Source organism: Synchiropus splendidus, chromosome 17, assembly GCF_027744825.2.
Source record: "Synchiropus splendidus isolate RoL2022-P1 chromosome 17, RoL_Sspl_1.0, whole genome shotgun sequence".
NCBI classification, from domain to species: Eukaryota; Metazoa; Chordata; class Actinopteri; order Syngnathiformes; family Callionymidae; genus Synchiropus; species Synchiropus splendidus.
In genome coordinates, this window is record NC_071350.1 from 2,548,014 (window position 1) to 2,572,745 (window position 24,732).

The window sequence follows — 24,732 nt, forward strand, 5'->3', positions numbered from 1 at the left end:
TGTGATTTTGGTTATGAAGTGGTTCTACTGTTTCAATCAATTTAGATTTATAAATGGAGTAGGGAAGTTTACATGTTGCAGTAGCACAGAACATTCAAGAAGATGGGATAACTAAATAGCATGAAAACTAGAATGCTGTTGCATTGGATGCTTTGGTCAAGCCAGGCAAAATCATTTAAACATGGTCTGTTAAATATTCAGTGCAATGACCTCAAACGGACAGCAGGTGACGGTAGCGCTAATGAGCTCCGATAAGACGCATTTCAGACAGAAGGAAGAGGCCACTCTTCAAGGAATTAATCAGAAAACCATCTAAGCATTGGTAAATCCACATTTTGACACCGTAGTCGCATGCAAGTTGATTTATTACAGTGATTCAAAGGTGTGTTTTCTTAGGGCAAAATGTCATGTTTCTGCCTTAATAGGACACATGTCCAGATATACCCTTTCTCTCGGTTTGTGCGTCCAAACAAATTTAGAGAACACCACCAAATTCAGATCACTAATAAGTTTGCCCTGTCAACCAGTCCTAAAAGTTAAATTGGAATGTTCTGTTTAGAGTTGTATAAAATGATGAGCTGAATGGATGAATGGAGAAAAGAGAGGTGCATGCAGGACACCAAGTAGAAGCTATGAAATAAATGATTTCAGGTAGTAGGGGTCAGTTATTTAAGGCTAGAAAGCAGATTTGGAAGTGGAAGAGGTGGAGGATCAGAAAGGAATATATACTGTATAAGGGAGACAGCTTATGTAAAGACAAAGTTAGGGAGTCCAGACTGATGTTATAACTGAAATTGACAAAAGAGGGGAGTGCTTCACATAGAATAGCTGTTAAAAACAGATGTAATTAAATTAAAGTAAATCAACTAAATCCAAATATAAAGTATTATGCGGCTTATGTCTATTATTTGATGAGTAGCCTGTCCTGTTTTAATTAATTTGCATCTAAGCGATTGTTAATTCTGAGTGAGAAAAGCTTCACCAATGTTCTGTCTAGCAGTTCACAGGACGACACGTTCGAGGGATGATATTCAATATTTGGAATCAAACTTGAGATAAACCTGTGTTTTTGAAATCATACTGGCGCTTATAAATCATGTACTCGAATTACTAGCAGAAATTCAGTCGCAGTAAAACACAAATGTATCTTTAATTTGGGGAAAAACAAACTCGTGAGGAAGTCGAGCCTGCGTGTTTCCATCTGGTTATCTGGCAACCCTGGACCAAACTGCGACAGCGCCAATGGCAGCACAACACTTGTGTTTCAGCGAGGAGGGTGACAGCAACAAGGTGAGATGAACTCCTCAGTGGAACTCGTTTTACACCAACCTATATGAATACTGCGTTCCTTAGTTTGACATGTACTGTCAGATAATGTTCAACTTTACACCAAGTTACGTTAGCATTTCGATGAAGGTTAGCACAATCTCCGTTAGCAACCTGCTGTTGAAGATAGCCATAATTGCTAACAACCTAGCTCCTTTGCGTTTACGAAATGGATGCTGACCTGTAGCGGGACTCGTATTTGTGATTGCTGCACAGCTACAGGTTACTTTTGATGCCTCTCGCCGCTACAATAATCAAAAGTGGAGTACTGCTGTTTGTAGAGTGAGACTTTACCGTCAATGTAGCCTGGGCTAACCCCGGCCTTGTCTCACCACTTTAAATTGAATAACAAAATAAAATCATCCGTTGTTTGTACCAACGACACAGTATGACATTAATATTGCTGCTTGGTTCATTTTGTTGTCATTTTGTTCAAACCACCTCTCTGCTCAGAGCGCTGTTGCTAATGAGATGAATCATTTCAGATGTCATATTCATGTTCGTGAATGCAGCATATGTAGACACTTTTTAAAATAAATAAAATGTATTTCGGCTAACTTCTCGCCAGAAATGTTAGTTATTGCACTGATTCCCTTCAACAGGGCAACATTCATGTGCAATAAACATTGCAATTCAATGATTCGTATCGAATGTCTAAATAACAGTTATTGAGTAAACGCGTGCTGAAACACGTGACTCCGTGATGTATATAAAAGTAATGAATTAAAGGGCATATCGTTTAAGTAGTCACTACTGGATAGTGATTATTTGCCACTTTGTTATTTTGCAATACATAATCAGAATTAATTGGACAAGACTTGAGTTCGTCTGTCACCGTATTACTTCAATCAAAGTACCATATATTGTTATTAGTCTCTTGATTTACAAAACTGATGATACAAGTGTTGTGATCATTAAGAGTTATTAAAATCAATATTTAAATGCACATGCAAACACTACTCCAGAACATATTCTTATCTTATATGTAGGATGTTTTGCGTCCATTCAATAGTTTTCTTGTGACTCAACTGCTTTGTTAGTTTATTCGTGGTGTGCATGATTGTGTACTTCTGTTTCGGTATGGTCAGGTGTTGTGGAATTGTTTTGTCTGGTTAATAATTATTTCACGTCAGTTGCTGGATATTATGTTTGGTCTGTAATGAAGAGACATCCACAGGGACTGCTACACTTGTTGCTATGAGACAGAAATATGTGCGTGCATGTGCAGTGGTAGTATGAAGGCCTCACTGCATTTTAACATGTGACTCTGGAGGTGGAGGAGAAGCGTGGTGCTACCCTTAACTTGATAAATGTCGTCACAAAAAATATCCTGAGAATAGGCAAAATGTGACCATCTGTCCTATGACTTTCATTATGTTATTAAAAATCCTGGATGCTGTAAACCTACACATTGCTGAATTTTGTGATAAAATCCTAAGCTTTATTATGTGTCTTACCTTTAAAGAAGTAGCTCTCACTTTCTCCACGTGTATGCATTGTCATGTGGAACAGAAAACGGAACCTTATTTATCTTTTTTGCAACAAGATTTTCTAATTAACCCTTGAAAGTAACGGGTATTTTTCATCTTATATGATGCCCTAGATTTTTTGTGCTGAGAGTGTTCTAGCTGAAGTGTCCTGCATTTACTGGCTACCTGAAGAGAGATGATGAGCTGTGTTTGCGTTAGTCGTGACTGGTAAAAAGGAGTTAGCTGATGACAAGGCTGTGTTGCTTAGCAACGCACATCATGGGCTGCGCCTCTTGAAGCTCAAACTGGATGTGCTGTGCTTGCTCCCTCCCAAGACTAAGGATGAGTGTTTCTGATCATTAACATGATTATTTGGCAACTAATACATTATAACATACTGTGCTGTTTATACTGCAGTCTAATCACCTGAGGGTTTTTATTGCTCCTCAATCGACATTCTGTATCAGGTTATATGCACATGCACCTCGTATGTCTGCCTTCAATATTGTTTTGCGCTGATTGAAGCATGACTTCTGTATCTTTATTACAATCTACACTAATGGCAAAACGGTTTTGATGTGGAACTTTGATATTAAAATAGCCAGAGTAGTTGTAAGTAAGTTGTTGGCTATGATTGGTTATGGGATAGTAAAATATATGGTATATCTTTCTATACTATATACAACACAGGATGTTGGATATAAATAGAAATGTTGACATCCTTATTGTCAATTGAAACTACAAGGTCGGCTCATTTGCATTGTATATATTTTGCATGTTTAAAGATGCGTTTGTATATGTGCCGTTAGCCGATGCATAAAGTATGCTTTTTGAATTGTATAAATTTCATTTATTATTTAACTCATCAACCTTTTTGTTTATGTATGAATGAACAGGTTTGTATTTTGAGAAAAAAAAATAAAAATAATATTACTGGTAGTTTATTTCATCACACAAAGATACAGGTGCGTTTAGTCCTACACTATGCTGTTTGATATTAATCGTTCCAATTCACAGAGGGAAATGGTGATAAATTGATCACATTGTGAATTGCAATGTATTGTGTATGTCCTAAAATTAAAATATGACTTTTGGTTTTTCCACTCTCTTTTTTTCCCAGCATTGAACACCTAGTCAGTTTGCTGTGGCTCAACCAATTGATTCCCTTAAGTGAAAAAAAAATGTGCAAGTTTGCCTGGTTGCTGTGGAGGTGAGGGACCATGGGGCGAAAATTGAAGGTGTCTACACAAACTTGACAGCATGTTCCATTGTGGTGAAGCTCAAAATGGAAAAACGCCCATGCAGGGAGGAGAAAACGGACTCTAGAAAGGAACAGCATGCCACTGACGAATCTGATGATGGAAGCAGCTCAGAGAGTGAATCTGAGGAGCAGCAGGACCAGAAGCGTCAAGTGCATGATGGTGGCTGCAAGAAGAAAGAACCACTGTCGGTCACAAAACCCCATCGGCAGCTCTGTCGCTCACCATGCCTGGACCGGCCCAGTTTCTCCCAGAGTAGCACTGCACAGGATTTTCGAGAGGATGAAACAGGCTCAGGGTCAACAGTTAAGCCTTGTAGTGACAGAGAATATCAGACCAAGATGGAATTTGCGTTAAAGTTGGGCTATTCTGGGGAGCAGGTGGAGACGGTTCTGAACAAATTAGGCACTGCTGCTCTTATCAATGATGTTCTTGCTGAGTTGGTGAGACTTGGGAACAAAGTGGATACAGAAATTCAACCGTGCAGCAGCACAACCTCGTCTACATCCAGGTCACCGCTGGTGAAAGAGATTGTTAGTCCTGAGGTGTCTGTGGAGGAGGAGTCTGTGGACACCTATGATAATCTCCGGCCCATTGTCATCGATGGCTCCAATGTGGCAATGAGGTGAGATATTGATGCATTGTGCTGCAGTATTGCAGGCTTTTAGCTAGGAAGGTGTTTGGGCGTCTGCAAAACATAAAAAAATGGACGTGCGATTCTCGTAGCTTGGGCGCCAGATTATGCCAGTATATGGCAGCATCTGGTGGCCAAGCTATGGTTGAGATTTCCACGTCCATTTTTTCATGTTTTGCAGACGCCCCCCCGCTAAAAGCCTGGTAGTGTGAATCCTGGTGAACACTAAGAAAACTCAGACATTACACATGTCTCTGATGCAAAATAATCACTTTTGTTTTTTTTAAGCTGTTTTATTGTTAGAGTGCTCATTAATTAGACAGTTGGACACTTTTTTGTTGGTATATATGGCAGCAGAGAAAAAAAATCAAAGCTCAGCCAACAAAAGGTAAACAGAAGGGACCAATTTCAGCCTGGTAGGAATTATATCAGAAAGCAATCCAGTGATCAGCAATCAACCATGACCTCTCCAATATATGTTGGCCAATCTGTGTCACATACTGTATATTACCTACTTATGATTATGAAAATGTTTTAAATGGTTGTGTTATGAAACTTGAGATTTAACTGAGTATGCTTCCAGACCGATTTCTTTCTGACAATTCCGATGCTGTATTCTGTAGAAGTCTTCCATTTTGTGTACACTGAACTGTGTGTACAGTTGTGATACCACAACAAGATGCATCATAGTGCAGAAAGTTAATCAGGACACAGAGTTTCAGGAGGTTAAAGCATATTCCCATGTTCTGTTTTTAGGCAGGATGTTTCCCTTATTGTCCCTGGAGAAGCTGTAATGCTTTTTGGGTGACTAATGCGGTGCAGAAGGTTCCTGTGTGTCACACACCTAAAGATAAAATCATGGTGGCATCAAAACTAGGGATGCACCGATAAAGAGTACTTTTAAAGTAAGCCACATTCATCAATATGTTCTTCTTGTAGATGGGTCACAGTCACAGGTTTCACTGCAGTACAAACAAATTTTACAAAATTGTCATAAACTGACACAGTTCAAAAACGTTATGCTGCCATATAGTGGTATCGGTGGCTAATCTATGAGTGCAAGTACTCAAACCGAGTATGGGACTGATACCACTATCAGTTCAGCCCTAATAAAAACTAATGATAGAGTTAAGTTGAGTGAGTCGGGTGTAAATTTGAATTAAATTTGTTACTTTCAATGACAAGTGAATCTAGCCAATGTCGATCTCCTTTGCTCTTGTCTGCTAGTCACGGAAACAAGGAGGTCTTCTCCTGCCGCGGCATACAACTTGCTGTGGAATGGTTCCTAGAGAAAGGGCACAAAGACATCACTGTGTTTGTCCCCGCTTGGAGGAAGGAACAGTCCAGGCCTGATGCTCTCATTACTGGTAATAACGTCATCAAGCTCAGTACAATTAATCAGCTCTCAATATGCTAAAGTGCTGTTTATGTTTGTGATTCTTTAAAACGCAACAAAAGGCTTGATTCAAATTCAAAAGTCTTGTTAGCATGGGTGTCTGCCCAGCAAGCAAAGCAAGCAAAACGTTTAGTGGGGTGTCACTCTGACTGAGAGAAAAACATTTTTGCTTTTGCATTGTTTTTGCATTTAACTATTTAACTGATGTCTAACTTACTTTAATTGATGTCTAACTCAAATGAGATCTAATGGTTTTGTATGGATTTAATATAGCGCTTAATTTTTAGCTGCTTAACCTTTCTGGCATGCATTTGTTGCACCCACACAAGTAATCCCTTGATTATCGGGGGTTAGTATCCAGGCCTCCTCTGTGACAAGTGGAAATTTTCTATTATTATGTAATTACCACCATTACCTTTTATTATAAACCTGTTTAGAGCCATTTAAAAAAAAATAAACTGTCACAGTCTTGCTTCCCAGCCCTGTCTGTGATGCAACGGCAAGGTTTTGGAAAATGATGTGAAACACATGCTACCCTGTTTGTCTTGCCAGTTGCATATGCGGAACTGAAAGCTTACGCCACACTTCAAAAAGCTCTTCTTCAGGTGCTGCCATGATAATGTCATCTTCCTCCTTGGCAACTGAAATGTGCTGTTATTCAAGAAAAAACAAATCTGCGACATTTCCAGCAATATTGGGCAGAATTATTGCATAACCATTTTTAAGTTAGCGTATGGTTTTATGACTTTAAAATATCTCCATTCAGACCAAGAAATACTGCGCAAGCTCGAGAAGGAGAAGATCCTCGTGTTCACACCATCACGGAGGGTTCAAGGCAGGAGAGTGGTCTGCTATGATGATCGCTTCATAGTGAAGCTGGCTTTTGATTCTGATGGAATTATTGTGTCGAATGACAACTACAGAGACTTGCAAAACGAAAAGCCAGAGTGGAAGAAGTTTATAGAGGAGCGTCTTCTGATGTACTCATTTGTCAATGACAAGTAAGTGACTGTCTTCGCTGAGTCACAGATTCAGTATATTATGCAAAATCGTAAGCACAGCATGTGTCTCAAGCAGATTCAGAATCATGTATTTATTTTCAATTTTGTTTTTCGTGATTTGGGTCAGTCAAGCCACAACTTTTTTTTGGCCAGTACACATCTAAACCTTGGGGTATTTTTGTCTTTAATCCTGTGCAAACAGGCTTTGTGCTTGTGTGACTCAGTCTTTCTGTAATTGCACAGCTCAAACCAGACAAGATTTAGGATTCTCATATGTCAGATAATTAAGATTTTTTTTATCAACAATTTGATGTCATCAAAGGGTTAATGGTGTCACACTCTCATATGCCACATCTATATATTGCCATGACAATGTTTTATATTTTATAGGTTCATGCCACCTGATGATCCGTTAGGGAGGCATGGTCCAAGTTTAGAAAATTTCCTTCGCAAGCGTCCTGTTGTTCCTGAGCACAAGAAGCAGCCTTGCCCCTATGGTACGTGTCTTTTCTAAACTGAGACACTGAAAGTGACTGAACTGTCTTTGCTTACAGTTTTCTCTTCGTTTTTCAACCAGGGAAGAAGTGTACATATGGACACAAGTGTAAGTACTATCATCCAGAGCGGGTCAATCAACCTCAGCGCGCAGTGGCGGATGAGCTCCGGGCTTTCGCCAAGTTGTCAGCAGTCAAGACAATGAGCGAGGGGGCTTTGGTCAAATGTGGTACTGGATCAGCGACTGCAAAGGGAGACGCTGCCTCTGAGGTCAAACGCGTGGCACCCAAGCGTCAGTCAGACCCCAGCATTCGTTCGGTGGCCTGTGAACTTCCCGAAGCGCTATCAGCTGTCAGGAAGTCTGAGACAAATTCAGTGCCTTCCCTCGTGTCTGCCCTCAGTGTGCCCACCATGCAGCCTGCCAAGAGCCACGCAGTCGGAGCCTTGAACACCCGATCAGCCAGCAGCCCGGTGCCTGGTTCTTTGCAGTTTGCACACAGTTCATTAGAGCACATGTCCAGTGTACAGTATCCACCAATTCTGGTGACCAATAGTCATGGAGCCTCTGTTACATACAGTGAACAGTTCCCAAAGTATGACTCTGTCAGCGACCATGGCTATTATTCACTACACAGTGATTTTTCTAACATGAGCATGAGCAGCATGCACAACGTGGATAGTTTCTGTAGCATGGAGCACGAGCATGGTGTGTATCAGAGGAACCTCAGTCACTGCCCTGAATCCTGCCTCAGCCACTCGAACAGTGACTCCTTTTCTTCGTATGGGGACATGTACCCCAGTTCTGTGGATAGCAGCATGGAGGAGAGCATGAAGGGGCAGCAGCAGTCTCCAGCACCAGGAAGGATGCAAAGCTTCTCTCATGGGTATCGACATGAAACATTGTCAAGAGTACAGAGTTATGGACCAGAGGAGCCTAAGCAGGGTCAGCGAAAGCATCCGGTACCTCATCTAGCACCACACATCCAGCACACTGCAGTAGGGGCAAGGTCCAGTTGCCCCGGAGACTATCCCTTAACTCAGACAGTCCTGCCGCCTTTGTCTTCACAGCCCACTCGATCTCTTGGTATGACTCGCATGGACAGCATATCAGATTCACGGCTGTATGACAGCAACCCAATGAGACAAAGGCGGCCCCCCTTGTGCCGTGAGCAGCACGCCAGCTGGGACCCTCTGCCATGCGGTAATGAGTCTTATGGATATCATTCATATCCACTCAGCAACAGCTTGATGCCATGTTGTGAGCGTGTGATGGTCCGCAGCATGCCCGAAAAAATGGAGCAATTATGGAACTCGCCATGGGAGGCGTCATCTGCTGGTGATCATCTCGAGCGCTACGTCATTCCAGAACACCAGTATCAAACATATCGAAACCTTTGTAACATCTTTCCGGCCTATGTGGTCCATTCGGTCATGGAGAAAAATCCCCATTTGACAGATGCTCAACAACTCGCCGCAGTCATTGTCACCAAAATGAGGTCGTGCCAGTGAGGTCTTCTGTTCTGAGGTTTGGATTGCTCAGAAAGGCACTTGTGAAATTCAACCTTTGCCCTCAGGAGTTCATTGTATACATACAACTGGTCGTCCAAGTTCCCTTTAGTGAGTTAACCGTGGAAATCGGCAAAACGTATTCAACCTTGAGAGCATTTTTTTATGAAGTGCGCTTCATTGCTTGTAAGAGTTTGAGCAAGAGCTACATTGGAATGCATTTTAAGTGTATCTCCTGCACTCAACGTTCTTGGAGTGCAGACCGCACATGCAGTAGTTTTACTGTTTTGAATGCAATTTCAATGGCATTTCCAACAATGTTCCACATGGTCCTAGAGCTACCTAATCCTTCACATACACAAAGAGGTGGCAAGCAGGGTCGGCAGCCTCTTTGTTTTGACCATTGTATAGCAAGGACTCAATTTGAACTGACGGAAGACATGGTTTTATAGCTCTGTCCACGTGGGACTCTCCATACAGGTTTGTAAATGGCATGCTGGATGAGTGGTTGTGGAAAAGATCCTTCACCAACCGGAATGTAGCTCTTGCTCACACTCTTTAAGCGCGTTTTAAAAATAGTAAAACTAAAAATATTCTCACTTCACTCAGCTGGTGCTGGAAAAATTGAACGTCAGTACTTTTTAGTGCATTTCTTTTACCAATAAGTAAGAGAGGTTGGAGGATACCTCACAGCATGAACTGAACATATGGCCTTATATCCGAATGACCTCACGCTATTGTCATTGTTTTGATGGAATTTTCATCATTGAAGCATAAAAGCACTATCACCGTATATACAGAAGTCTATTTTCTTAGCTTCACTTACAAAACCTACTATTTTAGTAGAATTTGAGAGTGCACAAAGAAAGCCAAAAAATGGACTTGTTTACACATATGTAAGTAGTATCACACAAAAGCCATTATTTTAAGTCATTTATAAGCTGCTAAATGATGCCAAAAATATATAGGTTATATAGTATCTTTATGTATTGTAATTCATCACTATTAAATTTTGAATAATACAGTGAGCATCTTTTTGGTCAATACTGGATGTTGTCTGCTAGATTAAAAGGCATTTGTGCAGATTACTTTTCAGGGTGGGATTGAGCAAACTTGTTTCAGTCAGTAGTTACTATCAGTTTCCACCGGATTTGCCATCGGTTTTTGGAGCTAAGACTGATATAAGAAATGATTTTTTTAAACAATCTATATATGCTTTGCAATGCCACTGAAAATAAATCAACAAAAAGATTTTTGTCTCAACTGCATGTATTGAAACTACAATTATTCACTTCAGATGCTGCGATGTAACAAGGCCATGTTCACATTACTCATCTTTTCGGAAAGTTTGTGTGGTATTTTTGGTTTAGTTTTTTTAATCTTAATTTGAAATTGCTGAGCAGTATTACATTACTGTGACGCAAAATTAAAATACTTGACACATCTAATGAGATGAACAGCAGCTAATTAATAATAGCGTGTGTAATGTGAACATAGCCGTATTTTGGAAAATGTGAGATTAAAAAAAAAAAAAAAACTTCCCAATGCATCTCAACAGTTTGAATTACAGTTTGTGCATTTTAAATTCAGATTTCTACTCAATATTAAAGACAGGCGTTTTAAAATATGTTAAAAATGTTGGGGCAGGGCCACTATTTATAAGGAAATTGAATTGCCGACACGCAGCTGTGCGTCCAAACACTTGGGTATGTGGAGGGATTTGGCTGTGCCTTGCTGCACATTGCTCTCAGGATGCTTTCTTTTTCAGTTTTTAGTGCCAGAAACCAGTGGTTTCCAGCAAGAATATTGTCTAGTCGGGATTATATTTTGTGAAACACATACATGGATCCTGTAGAACGCTATAGTTACTTGTGTATAGTTGAGGTGATGGGATTGCAGAATGTTGTACTGTTGAGTAAACTCTAGTTATGCACCTTGACTTTGGCTTGTGGGATGGCTTTACGTGATGCTGCTTCTTGACATCTATCAGGATGTTTACCTGCTTCTAGTTATGATTGTTGAAAATACTATTTGGTAGTGCTGTCAGTCAATTTAAAAAAAAATTGAATTAATTACAGGATTTTGTAATTAATTAATCGCATTTTATGTCATATCTGCTCCTGATAAAGAATTTGAGTTCTAGGGTATTAAAAAAATTGTAGTGCATGAGTAATCAATTGAATACAGTAAGAAGAGAAGATTGGAAATCCATTTTTTTATTGGTGAACTGTGCTTCATAAATGAAATCCAAAAGTAACGGTCAAGCACATCAGCAAACCAGTTAGGCCAGGTGCATTATTCAAAAATGTAAAACGTAAATGTAAAAAATACAGCAATACAGTGAAATAAATAAAATAAAGCTGTCTTCAAAAATGTAAAACAAACAGCCATACAGTTAAATAAATAAAATAAGGCTGTTTTCAAAAATGTAATACAAATACAGCGATTCAGTTAAATAAATAAAATTCTGAAATAAAATAAGGCTGTCTGAAATAGGTACTTAAGCTCGATATAGCAATTCAAAAATTAATAATAGAAGTATAACACGCCTCTCCGGGTCCTTCAATGGGCCAAAATTCAAATGCGCAAGCATTGGCTCGCCACTGTTTTTTTAATGTGTGAAATTGCGCCGTAATTAATTAATCTAATTAACGTGTTAAAATGACAGCACTACTATTTGGTTTAATTGTCCAACTTTCTGGCAGGTGTTTTTGAAGTTGCCTGAGAGTTGACGAACATGGTGGAAATGTGACAGCCAAATTGTTTTTATTGGAGCTATGCTTTGCTCGTCTCATTGATCTTAATTCATCACCCTCGAGTCAAGGAGTGCGGCCATCATGTGTAGTTCACCCTATCAGAGGTCGCACTGTCTAAAGCTGGATTAAACGCGGAGTGTGTTGAATGGGAATTGCCACTTTGAATCCATAAATCATTTTACTTGCATCGCAAAATGATCTCTATAAAGTCAAGATGGCTCATTTAGGTGTTTGTAGGATCTCAACAGTTAAGTAACTCTAAAGCAGAGCACTGTATATCAGCCTGTTTGTGGTGCTTAAATAACATTTCTTTATAATGTTTCAGTAAAACAAAGTGTGTGTTCAGTCGTGAAACGTAAACAGAAAACAAAAAGATTTTTATGTGTTTTGCCCGAAAATGATTTTTGGGCTTTGCTGACTTGTTTTTTTTTTTTTCATGAAAAAGGACACGGCCACTTTGCCAGATGTCTGTTCATGAGAAGGTGAAACAAACCGCCTAAATGTTTCTCCATGTGAAACAATCAGATTGCAAGGCTGCTGTCAAGGTTGTTTCTGGCATTTGGCTAAAAGTTTGCGTGCCCTCCCAGTAACCCCCTCTCCCCCTCCTAAAAGAGTGGAAGCTAAATTAACAGTTTATTTTTTTTTTTATCCTCCACAGAATCTGTTCCTATGTTTTCCTACCCAAGTTTGTACAGTGGGACCTCAGAATTTCAATGTTTAGTATCAGAAGAATCATGAAAAGGCTATTTTCAAATCTACTTTCCTCAAACTAGTGGTTGAAAAAGAACTCTAGGCTAATCAGCTACATTAGATACGTAACACTTGTTTCGTGTGAATCTGGACTGTTGTCAGTCACCAGAATGAATATGAGGCCGGGAATAGATGAACACATTTTAAGGTTGAATGTGGTTATGAATGACCCATAATGATTGATATTGTCTGACTGTGTGATTATGGCAAACCTGCTCACAAAATACCAAATATTTCCACGGACAATCTTCGTTTCACGAGTGAGTCGTGAACAAAAATCTAAATAGTGCGGCAAAATTTTGCACTGAACAGTGAGACAGTGTGATTTCAGAATCATTTTTATGAACAACGGAACTATATAGATGCCGTTTTGTTATGATTGCGAGTCGGCCAGCACAAATCGGAGGAAAATAGGAATCGCGAAGAATTGACATGACGATTCTCTGCCACACTTTTTTTCCCTCATGAAACACGAAGTTTATTGCACACACAAACCATGACAAAACATAGTTGTTTGAGATGCTGAAAAAACATTTTGCTGCCGATCACAGATACCGATCACATGGGTTGACAATTAATTTGTAATCAAAATGATAAGACCATCTGTGTACATATGTGAAAACATGAACCATTAAATCATTTTAATTCAGACATGTTTTAATATACCCCACCTCTTCAAGAAGGCAAAAAAAAAATATTTGTCAAAAGGACAACTAAGAAACATTTAATTTGATGTGAGACGTCGCAGTGTGGTGAGTCTCTTGAGACTTTGCTATGTCCGTGAAATATTTCCATTGAGCACTTTTACATACTTTCACATTTATGAAAGTTTCCTCTCCAGACATTTTCAGAAGTTTCAGATTCAGGTTGTTAATGAACACGGCACCCGACTCCAAAACAGCAACGGATCCAGTCGTTTCCGTCTTCTTGAGAAAGGCTGTTCATCTAGCTCTGTGAAATTAATGATTATTTCTTGGGCAATTAGCTTCGCGTTCCGAATACCAAGCTCGGACTGGCAGTTGTTGCCAAGTGTCAGCTGCACAGCCTGTTGCAGAGGAACCAGCGAGCTCACTTTCATGAGCCTGGAAAACTCTCTGTGCTCTGTCCATTTTTTCGGAATAAGTTCGTTATGACACTGTTTGGTGGGCTGATTCTCGTAACTACTTCCCGGTTTGTCATCCATATTCCTTCAGTGTCTATCCTGTCGCCGAGCTATGCAATCACTACCGCATTCATGTCAGGAGTGAAACACGTGACTACAAGGCGCTTCGTTATTGGCTGAAGGTGAAGCCTTCGTGGGATCTCAGAAAGTAGCGTGAAACTCACAAAGTAATGTAGTATTTGTGATGCAAATCCGGTCAGTTTGTAAATTAAATGCGAATCGAAATTAATTGAAAATTAAAGGGTGAATCGAAATTGTGTTTTTTTTATACAATTTATCATGCAGGCCTAATTGTGAGCTTGGCATTTATCAGTTCCGCTGTCAGACAGACTGAGAAATTCATTGCCTTTCTCTTTAATAGTGGGAAATGTTTGAACCCACATACGCATATATATTATGCATCCTAAGGAATCACCTACTAAAAATGTGATGTTAAAATATTATACATTTTGTGGATGCTGTCTCATTTCTATCAGTACTCACCGTGTCGTGATCCTGAATTCTGGGAAGGGTTAGATAGACCTTGGGGACCAACCTTTGAGATCCCACTGTACTCTGCTTTACTCATGCTTTATTTTGCGTGCCAGTCTTTGCTGTAATGAAGCCAAAGTGCATCAACCGTCATTTTTATTTCATTTGATTTGTAATAGAATGAATAAAGGCCCAGATGTTTGGGACCCCTTGCTGTGAATATTAATTTTCTGTGGGTGAGGATAGTAATGGGCTGATCATGAAGCGTATACTCATTTCCGCCCTCACTAGGTGGCGCTCTCTGTAGAAAAACAATCAGAGGTTTGACTCTAAAAGAGTGCCATTTAATGATAGCTGGATTAAACTGAGTACACTGTTTCATGAAGCTTTACAAGCCCGTTGCTGACTGAGTATTGCTGCCCCACCCCCCACTCCCAATTCTCTCTCCCTTTATTAGTGCCGCAAACAACCAAGCCACAAATGTCTAGAATTGACTTTTGCTTGTTGATACAAATTGTATCTATACCTTGAATGTAACAAAATACAAGTGTAAAATACGAAAGTAGTTTTTATTTAAATAGGGGGAATAAACAATGCCATGTTTGTGACACTGTGTGTCACTGGGAGTAGCCCATTGGTATGTACTTATTCTTACTGGGTACAGAAGTTTATTTACAGGGACATTAATGTGCTCCAGTGCACTGTTCCCCTGTGTACAGCAGTAAGCATTGTGTCTTCACTGTACATACTCTCACCTGTGTGTTTATATATAGAAAGCAACTTGTAGATGTAACACTGTTTAAAAACGACAATTTCTGTAACGCTTTCCTCTTCTGATCCTCTGGACTCACTTTGTGTTGGTGTTTTTGAGTATATTTACCTACATGCCAAAGTTATTCTTGTATGGCTGTGTTGAAAATGACACACAAATGCACACAAAGAACTCTGTGTCACAGAGGATTTATTGTTTATATCCTGTAAAGTGTGTAATTCTGGTTGCAGACTCTTAACACTCACTTAAGCTGCTTCATGAAAAAGTTTAGTTTGACCGTGTATTAGACAAGTGCAAGTGTCTTCTGACAGACTGGCAAATATTGTCCATGCATGTCCACTTCTGAAGACCAGCGGGCTCACCCAGAGCCGATCCAACAGTAAGAACAGTAAGTTAGTAGTTAGCTGGTGCAAAGACGCTGCATGAAAACAGAAAAATCTCTTCCATTGTTTCATGTTAAGCAAGTATACACTTAATCTTGGGTCAAAAGTCGAAGAAATTGATCAACTTTCACCTTCCATCTTCTATGATGTCGCTTAAATCATGTGGAACTGTTGGAATAGATTTCAAAAACCTGATTGGCAAATGTTGAAATGTGGTATTGTTTTGGTTTTTTTTTTAATTGTATTTGATGTTATGTCCATTTCACGTTTGTTTTTAGGTTATTTAAAACTTGTGATTTATTTATATTATTATTTATTCTGACTATTATTGTAGAAGTGATGTTCTGTTCCTGTTTGATTTATTAGCCCGGCCAGGTTGTTTCCTCTGATCACTGAGAAGGGTTTTGGGTGATACTGCTGAAGAAAGGACTGCATATGTTTTCAATGAGATTGATAAGATTTGTTGTGTTTTACTGAACAATGATCCCGATTGAAAATGTGTTTTTGCACATAACGCCAACAATACGCACACACGACTACACAAACGCGTTACTCAGGAGGACTTACACTCACCTTTGAGCCGCATGATACATTATGACATTTTCGGGGCGGCAAAATGTATTTTTAAAAAGCTGCGACTTAAGAGTGGTTGAAGAAGCTAGTTTATTCTGTGTTGTGATAATCTGCAATATTGTAATCCACACTGAATGGAATGCATCGCTTTTGTAGATCGGAACATATATAAAATATAGACTATTTGGGTCTTTTGACTCAAACAAAATGTAAGTCTTTATGACAAAATGTGTTTCTTTCCTCGAGTAAATAAAAGTCTGTTGAAATTGTGCAGTGTCTGGTTTCAGGAAACATGGTGGACGAATGAAGGAAAGCACATCACTCATCCTCAATGTTGTTGGTAACTTTATAACAGACAAATTCCTCAGCTTCTTTTTGAATCATTTGAATTGTTGATGGTATTGTATATTCCCTCAGCCAAAGGGATTTCTGTCTTTATTAAAAAAACAGTCTATTCCTAAATTAACAGAGCTTTTCCCTAGTTCAATTATAAATCCTATTACATGAGCAAAGGTGCTAAAGACACTGCAAACCTAGGTGCCGTCTTTTGCAGTCACTCTCCACTGCTACTGTTGCTTTCTGTGTTGTTCCAGCTCAGGTGGCGTGTCGTGCTTGGTGACTGACTGATGGAGACAAAGTCCTTTCTCCTGTGATCTGCTTGTTCCCAGCATTGATTTATGAAGAACACACACCTTCTTCCCTTTGTCTCTGTGATTAAGTCTCCTTCACTGAAGGAGGTCATGCTGCCCCCAAGAGTGAGGATGAGTCAGCTAACCAAGGTAATGACGTCTCACTCCCACACAGTTTTCAATTTCAAAAGTGCAGATTTCACTGGAAAGTGTAACTGCACGTGTATGAATCATTAGCTACTCCTTAGCTACTTCCCTTGCTGTATAGCAAGGGAGAAATCAAGCCTGTTATGGAGCAACAAAATGATCCTAATGTTAAATGAATTGATGCAGGGTGATCTGGTGTGGTGATTTGTGTTCACTTATTTTAAAGCTCCAAAACAGAAGGATGGGAGCGTGCAGAAGTGTTCACATCTCGGTTATGGCCACTGGGGGCACGGGTGTCGCATCAGCCTCGCTACCGTGACTCGGACTAGATCTGTCTCAAATGAAATTAAAAATGTAAAATTGTCCTGGATAAGGTGTCCTAGAACATAATCATTATGTTTTCACATATTTTGGACCATTTTCCGAGTTTATAGAAAAAGTATCTAAGGAGTTTCTTTCTCTAATAGCAACCAAAAACCACCATGCCAAGTTTACGTGCAATGAGTTTCACACTGTAAAACAAATCAGACATAGTGTGGTTTGTGTTCTCAAACACAAATGTCAGAAGGATCGTACAGACTTTAAATGGAAGAAGATCAAATCACATTATTTGCGTGTACATTATCGTATTGTCAATTATAATATTTGCCTTTAGCTTTCTGGTTGGAGCCAGTCTGAAAGACCCTCTGCTCCTCCGAAAAGCCTAAAGCTGAAAAGGTTTCAAAGATGAGCTGAGAGAATTGTTGTGCAGTGCCTCTGGTTCAGGTGATGGTGCATAATATAGAATACATTGTAATTTCTGCACATAAAAGGAAACAATATTAAATCCTCCGATGTTGCAAAAAATAATAATTTGTTGAAAAATAAGTACTGTGCATTTTTACTGAACGAGGTGCTGTACACAGGTGAATAAAGAAAGATTACACATGAAAGGTGCAATAAAGTGCATTGAATACAAGTCATCTCAAAACAAAAACACTCCAAAGCCAATATGATGAAATAATATGATCAGCTATATGCTTTGATAAAAGCCAAAGGGTATTTTAAGAGATGTTGAGAAATGGACTGATGGTTCCTGTCTGACATTAAGTGGGTGGGCATCCCAACTACAGGGGCCTCAAGGCTGTTCAGCTGACCTGGAAAAAAAAAAATAAAACAGTCTTGGTATTGTACCCGTAAGGTTTTATTTTATCCAACAACAGAACCAAATGAAAACTAAACAAATGGGTTTCAAGGTCACCTCTAATGCGGGACCGCACACAGTCATGTTTTGATTGACGTCACAGTCACTCTCTATCGGAATTATTTCACTTGATAGTGATGGGTAGATGAGTTTACATGAAACAGTGCCGCCATTTCCAAAGTCCACTATATGGAAGTCTGCTGTATATTCTTTGGCTTTCAATTATACCTACGTTTTTTAAACCACTTACTGAGCCCTGAAAATGAGGAGACCGCCACTTACAATGAATCCATCACTTTGAGCAAGTGACCTTGCCTCACGGTCCACACTAGTTACCTCACTGGGAATCAAATTGGTGACATCTTACTCCCTATATTTAATTTTTCCCCATGTTGACAGTGTTGCATGATGTACTTGCTGCCATTCCTGCAACTGCTCTGTCTTCAGAGGGAGGATCAGGATGGTCTCACAGATGTAGCGGAATACAAGGTCTTCTGCTCTGAAACGTCATATTTGACACATGGATGTTTGAGCCAAATGTTTAGATACCAATATGTTGTGTATGATTTTGCTACCTTTTGATTTCAATTTTCTTGACCGCTATAGCCAACTTGTTTAGTTTCGGTATTTACATCTGCTCCCCTTTTAGTTTTACTCAATTAAATTGCTTTAAAACAAACGAACAACATTTTTTTTTTACAAGAAATGCATCCAGTGTTAAAAGGAAAAAATGTATGATTCATGGTATTATACGCTTCTGGCCAGTCTGCGATTTACGTGTGATTTACGCTGCAGAAAACCAGGTGTTGATGACCAGTATGATGGCACTTCTCGGCCACCGTAGACAATTGATAACCATAGAAAAGAAATGGGCGAGGAAGGATTAGCAGTAATATGAGTAACTAAGTTTCTCTTGTTTTTATTCTTTCACTAGACGATTAGACACTAAGTCAAGTTAAAATACATAAACTACGCTCTCACTCAGACATGACATAGTTGCTGTACTTCCACCTGCTGGCGAATAATGGATACTGCAGTACAGAAAATGAATCTGAGATGCGAAGTGCATTGAGTCATTGCTGCGCAAATTCTTCCAAATCTCCAATTTAAATGTGATTACTGCTGCTTCTACTACTACTAATTATAATAAATAACGTGCACCTTTACATCGCCTCTGTATAATTCTCCAATTTCACCTTAGTTGATTATCGCCATTCATGAATTTGTACATGCTCAAGGTTAGATATTCAGATATTACAAAGTATTGCTCGCTGATTTGTTAAAAAAAATCAAATGTGAAAACAGTCTTGTCTTACGAAAAACACATTTCAGATAACATCCACCTATTTGACATCTATTTACCTATTTAAAATCTTTAATAGCCAATCAGAACCCAGGCAAATGAGAGTTCCTGCAGCCACTCCAGTCATTCCTATTTGCTGTATCCACATCCTGAGATTAAATCAGTCAGCGAAAGTGACTGCAATTTTTTCCAGAGTGGTACTTCGGGCCTAAACAACAGGAAAGCTCTAAACGGCACACTTCCTTTATGACCGAATAAGTAAGAATACACCACTGAAAGTCAGACTTGGAAATGGAACAGAGCCAAGTTGGCACAAGTTTGCAGTTTTCCTGTCTTACTAGCTTTAATATACACAATTAGCCTTAGCATTATGACTATCCATCTGATCGGTGTTGACTCTCCTTTTAGCTTTTTCTTCAAGCTACGCATGAGCTGACCTGTGGTTGCTACTACTGACAGTTCTTAAACTCACCCCTCCACCTCTCCAGCCTCTTCTCCATCACATCCTCACTCAAAATAAAAATCTCTATGTCATATGTCAAACATTGTTTATGTAGACGCATACCTAATTTCATGTTGGTCGGGGCACGTCTGAATTGAAGGTGGCAGGAGAAGGATCAGAGAAAATGTCAAGATGGCGGCTCGCGGAGACCCAATTAACATGAGCTCTGGAATGCCATACTTCAACGTCATGCAACCAAATGTGAGTAACAACCCCTTCCTTGTGGATATCTACGACTCTACAAATTAACACTGACAAATACCCACAGAAAGGCGGACATTTTTGTGGGAAACGACAAACTCCTCTCCATTTAGCATGGGGCTAAAGGGTGAATTGGCCCTATCGTGCTGCAGCAATGTCAATTAAAGACCACAAAATGGGCCAGCACAAGTTCAGACGGGTCAGATCTGCACCAAGCCGTTGTCCATCATGAACCGTGATTTACAGAGACCACACTGACAGCAGAGACGAGGAACAGCCTGAATGCAGAGAGAGAATTCCCACACTGCGGCCTGGTCAGTTCGACGGATCTGGTTCATGGAAAGATTTCCTTTACTAGTTTGAAAGCTGCGCTAGTGCCAACCACTGGACGGACAAGACCATGGCTGTTCTGTTAAGATACAGTCCGATCGGTGCTGCTGGTGCTGTGCTTCACTAAAACCCCATCTGCCAGGTGGAGCTATCAATACATTGTAGAGGAGGTCGAGGCCGCCTACGGACCGCGGTCAGAACATGGTGCAGCCCTCGGCATCAAATTGAGGCAGAGAGTCAGGAAACAAGGTGAAGCCCTACACACACTCGGAGATGACAAAAAAGTCTCCATTGTGTATGCCAATCGAACCAATGTAGAGCAGGACTGCATGTAGAGATCTTCACTAATGCCCTAGCAGATGCTGAGGTTGTCCAGAAACTGTTGGAGGATCAACCCTGCATCCTGGCAAGAGCTTATGAATTCACACACAAGTATGAAGCCACCAGAGGAGCTGCTAGAGCCATTACACCACTGATGCCTCAAAGAGGTCGTGGTTCTGTCACCTAAAGGACCCATGCTGCCACTCTACGTGAACCCGCCTGCATGATGACAAGTGCAGCGCCAGACCCAGCACCCAGAACTCCTGCTGAACCACCACAGAGGGCCCCAAAAACACACCAACAGTGGCAGCCCAAAAAAAAGGCCGTTATAAGAAGTCAAGTATAGGTGAGACCATCTGCTATAATTGTTCTGGTGTGAGCCACATACAGAGAAACTGCCCATCCCCCCACCAACCATCATGGCGACCCAGTAGTGTTGGCCTAAGTCCAGCCAGTGATTCAAGCACCGTGGTTGTTGTCACCAAAGGTGAGGTGGAAATGATAATGTGTGTCAGGATATGGATCCACGAACTGGAAATGCAAGCTCTGTTGGACTCTGGAGCTAGGAGGAATGTGCTGCCCCTTCATCACTACAATTCTATCCCTGCTGACTTTAAGCCTTCAATTCAGCCATCTGTTGCAGAGGTGTTACATGCACCTCCCGTAAACACCATACCGCATAAAGAGACATGACATTAAGCCCCACCAAGCTCCTCATCGAAAAGCACCATGTTCTCGTGGCCCGCATCGAGGTGCAGCCGCAGCAGTGCACTAACATCCCCATCAGAGTCTTCAACCCTGGTGCACTCCCTGTCACCCTATGGATAGGTGCCATAGTTGGGGTTAGAAGGTGTAGAACCACAAATCACAAGTGCTCCAGCAGCGGCCAGCCCTGATGACCTGGCCACTGTACCCAGTCACCTGCACAGCTTATATGCCGAGAGTCTGTCCCAGAGTGATCGTCTGAGGCTCGCACACCAGCTACAGTCGTACAGTGATGCCTTCTCATCAAGCCCCACTGACCTTGGCCGCACCAACATTGTACAGCATGACATTTTGACCATGCTTGGTCCACCTCCACGCCAAGTCTCCTATGACCCCTGTTTCCATCTGGGGGGTCATTGTGGATATGGTCGAGGACTATAAATATCTTGGGGTCGACATAGACAATAAAGTGGACTGGGCTCGGAACACTGAGGCCCTTTACAAAAAGGGTCAGAGTCGTCTCTACTTTTTGAGGAGGCTCAGGTCCTTCAATGTCTGTGGGATAATGCTGAGGATGTTTTATGAGGACAATTTGTCCCTGAAAAAAATACAATGAAGGGTTTTTTGGCACATTTTCTGTTCTTGAACTGCATTTGTTGCACATTGTTTTTCTAAGATCTTTTGTATCACTTTTTTTTTCAATCTATAATATTATTTCTTTCTGGACACACTCTCTTCACCAAGGTTCTTCAGCACCCTGGATCTCACGTCAGGATACTGGCAGGTGGAAATGACCCCCAGGGCCTGTAAAGCAGCTTCATTCTGTACATGAAAAGGCCTCTTCGAATGGAGTGTGATGCCATTCGGGTTGTGTAATGCACCTGCCAGGTTCCAAAGACTGACAGACCATGTGCTGACTGGGCTGCTGTGGGAGACGTGTCTGGTCTACCTCGATGACGTCGTCGTCCTGGGGCTGGACAGTGTCCAGATGCTGGAGTGACTGGAGCAGTTGTTCACCAGGCTGCAGCACGCTAATTTAAAATTAAAGCCATCCAAGCGTTGTCTGTTCCGGGAGCAAGTGGCCTATCATCATACTACCGACGTTTTGTTGCAGACTTTGTTACTATAGCCAAGCCACTTCATGAACTGACCAAAAAGTATGCACGCTTCTGTTGGACAGCTGAATGCCAGGAGGCTTTTGAAAGATTAAAGAAAGCGCTGACCCACAGCTCCAGTCCTGGGCTATCCACTCCATGAGGGCCAGCTATTCCTTGACACCAGTGCCAGCGACTGGGGAATTGGGGCTGTCCTGTCTCAAATGCAAGGTGATGAGGAGAGGGTCTTGGCCTATGGTGTCAGAAGATTATCAACAACAGAGCAAAATTACTGCACTACAGTGGCGGCCTGTGCATTTTACACCTAGGCCTTCAGTCAAGTACACCCCCGCCCAAATGTGGGCGGGTATGTGATCCACCTTCTGAGATCAGTTGGAGAGCTCACACCAGCTTGTAAGAGAGACTTTGGGAAAAGCGTCAAAGCTTCTTACTGAGCGTGCGACAGTATGATAAAAACATCTCCAGTTCCAAGTTGGTGATGCAGTCTGGTACCTGATCAAAAATTCTAAAAGAGCAAAGAACAAAATACGAAAGTTCCTGCCTTCCTTTGAGGGACCTTGTTGTAGGACAGCTGGACAACTTCATCAACCGAATCCAAAAGAGGTCCAAGTCAAAGGCCAAAGTGGTTCATCATGACAAGCTCAAGCCTTACTACTCCAGAAGTCCGCTGGACAGCAGCTGGTCGTTCAAGGAGATCAATGCCTCACCACAGATGGAGACACCACTCATTGAAGCTGACAAGGATGCTTCTGACTTCGACATCAGCCCTCTTGACTCGACTCGCTCACCTCATCAATTGCTGAGGACCCTGTCGGAGGCAGTACCAGGAGCGCTTGCCCTTCTCTATCAACAGCTCTTGGTGACCATCTTCCTGACAGCCCTACAGAGCCGCCACCAGGTGAGCCAGATGATGAGAGTCCAGAGACGAGGGCGGGCTGCCGTTTTCCTGAGACCTCTGCACCCCTCCAGCAATGACCTCAGAGCGTCCTAAGAGCACCAGATATGTTTGGTGACTGGTTTATGGAGTGGGTTTTTAAATGCTTACCGGAGTTAGAGTGTAGATCTTTAAGCAGAGTAAAGCAAAGCTTTCAGTGCAGTTTGTTATTGTCAATTACTGTTATTTGGGTTATCACAAAGGTGAGGGGATTTGTTCAACTTATCACGGTCGACTGTAAGTAGTATAACGGCCCTATCGGTTTTGTCTCGTGTTTAGCAGCTAACTGTGATTCAATTGATCTTCCGGGGGAGGATTTCTGACCACCGTATTGAACACTGGAGGGCATCACTCTTTTGCCTAGGGTTACCCGACATCTTTGGTTGAGCCAGACAGGGACTTGAGGAAAAGGTTGAGGAACGTTTACACTTTCTACAAAGTCCTGTGTTCTACTTGATACTCTTTGTGATAGCTGAAAGCTGAAAGGAAAACTCACAGGAGGTATCAACACAGCAGGTTTTATTCACGGTTCCAACTTCCAACAAACTGGATGGTGACCCGGCAACATAACAAGAGCGCCCCCAAGATGTGACCCCAAATAATCCCATGACACATCATAACACTCTTTTTGTCCTGGAGCCATATTAAGTGTTTAATTATCCTCCAGAGTGGGGGTAGTGTTACCGGCCGGGCCACGTCTCCAACAGAAGGTGGCAGGATGGGTGATGTAGGTGTACGTATGGCGTGTGTGTAACATGCGCGCCCCCGGTGAGTGTGAGAGCGAGCGTCTGTTCAAGTCTCCGCGGGGAAAAGTTTGCACTGTACCTGGAGGACTCTGTGATCCCCTGTGGAAGCAAATCAAGTGCCGGTTCTGCTGTGATTATTGAATCCTCTTCGTGAAGGATTCAATACCGGACCCGTTGTTACCACAGACGAGCCGTGCTGCAGGTGACGCCAGTCCTAATTGCCGGTTATCCGAACCACGGTTCGGATCCACGAGGCTGGTGAGGTAACACTCATGTAATATTCCGAGATATTGGAAAGATATCTTGCAATAATGGCAAACCTAGATTTTCTCAGCCCAAATAGTCTTCACAGTGCATTACAAAGTCTATAACAGTATTTAGCAATGACGCCAACACCTGTGAGACAAAAGCATTAACAAACGTTCTCAGTGAAAATAAAATTCCATGTTCCGTGAAATATTCAGTGCACAGCGTCATGATTTCAAAGGCACGACGGACAACTATGAACATTTCACGAAATGTCTTTTAAGTTAAGTGTCAAACAGCAAGGATGTAACATCTTCAGAACATCTTCATGGTATCTCCGGGTTTCGAACTCATGAGGCTGGGAGACTCCAGATTCTGCTGCCTGTGATGATGCGGCAACGGTGGGCGGAGTCTGCC

At 41.3% G+C, this 24,732-nt stretch overlaps 1 protein-coding gene across 1 annotated transcript; it reads left to right on the forward strand.

The window, feature by feature from the left end:
- The first annotated feature begins 1,015 nt into the window (after nucleotides 1-1,015).
- On the forward strand, nucleotides 1,016-16,491 carry zc3h12b (zinc finger CCCH-type containing 12B). Its single transcript, XM_053847356.1, has 6 exons — nucleotides 1,016-1,290; nucleotides 3,916-4,679; nucleotides 5,916-6,055; nucleotides 6,851-7,085; nucleotides 7,476-7,582; nucleotides 7,663-16,491. The coding sequence occupies exons 2-6, from the start codon at nucleotides 4,081-4,083 to the stop codon at nucleotides 9,087-9,089; spliced, it is 2,508 nt and encodes an 835-aa protein (XP_053703331.1). The 5' UTR covers nucleotides 1,016-1,290; nucleotides 3,916-4,080; the 3' UTR covers nucleotides 9,090-16,491.
- The last annotated feature ends 8,241 nt before the right edge of the window (nucleotides 16,492-24,732 follow it).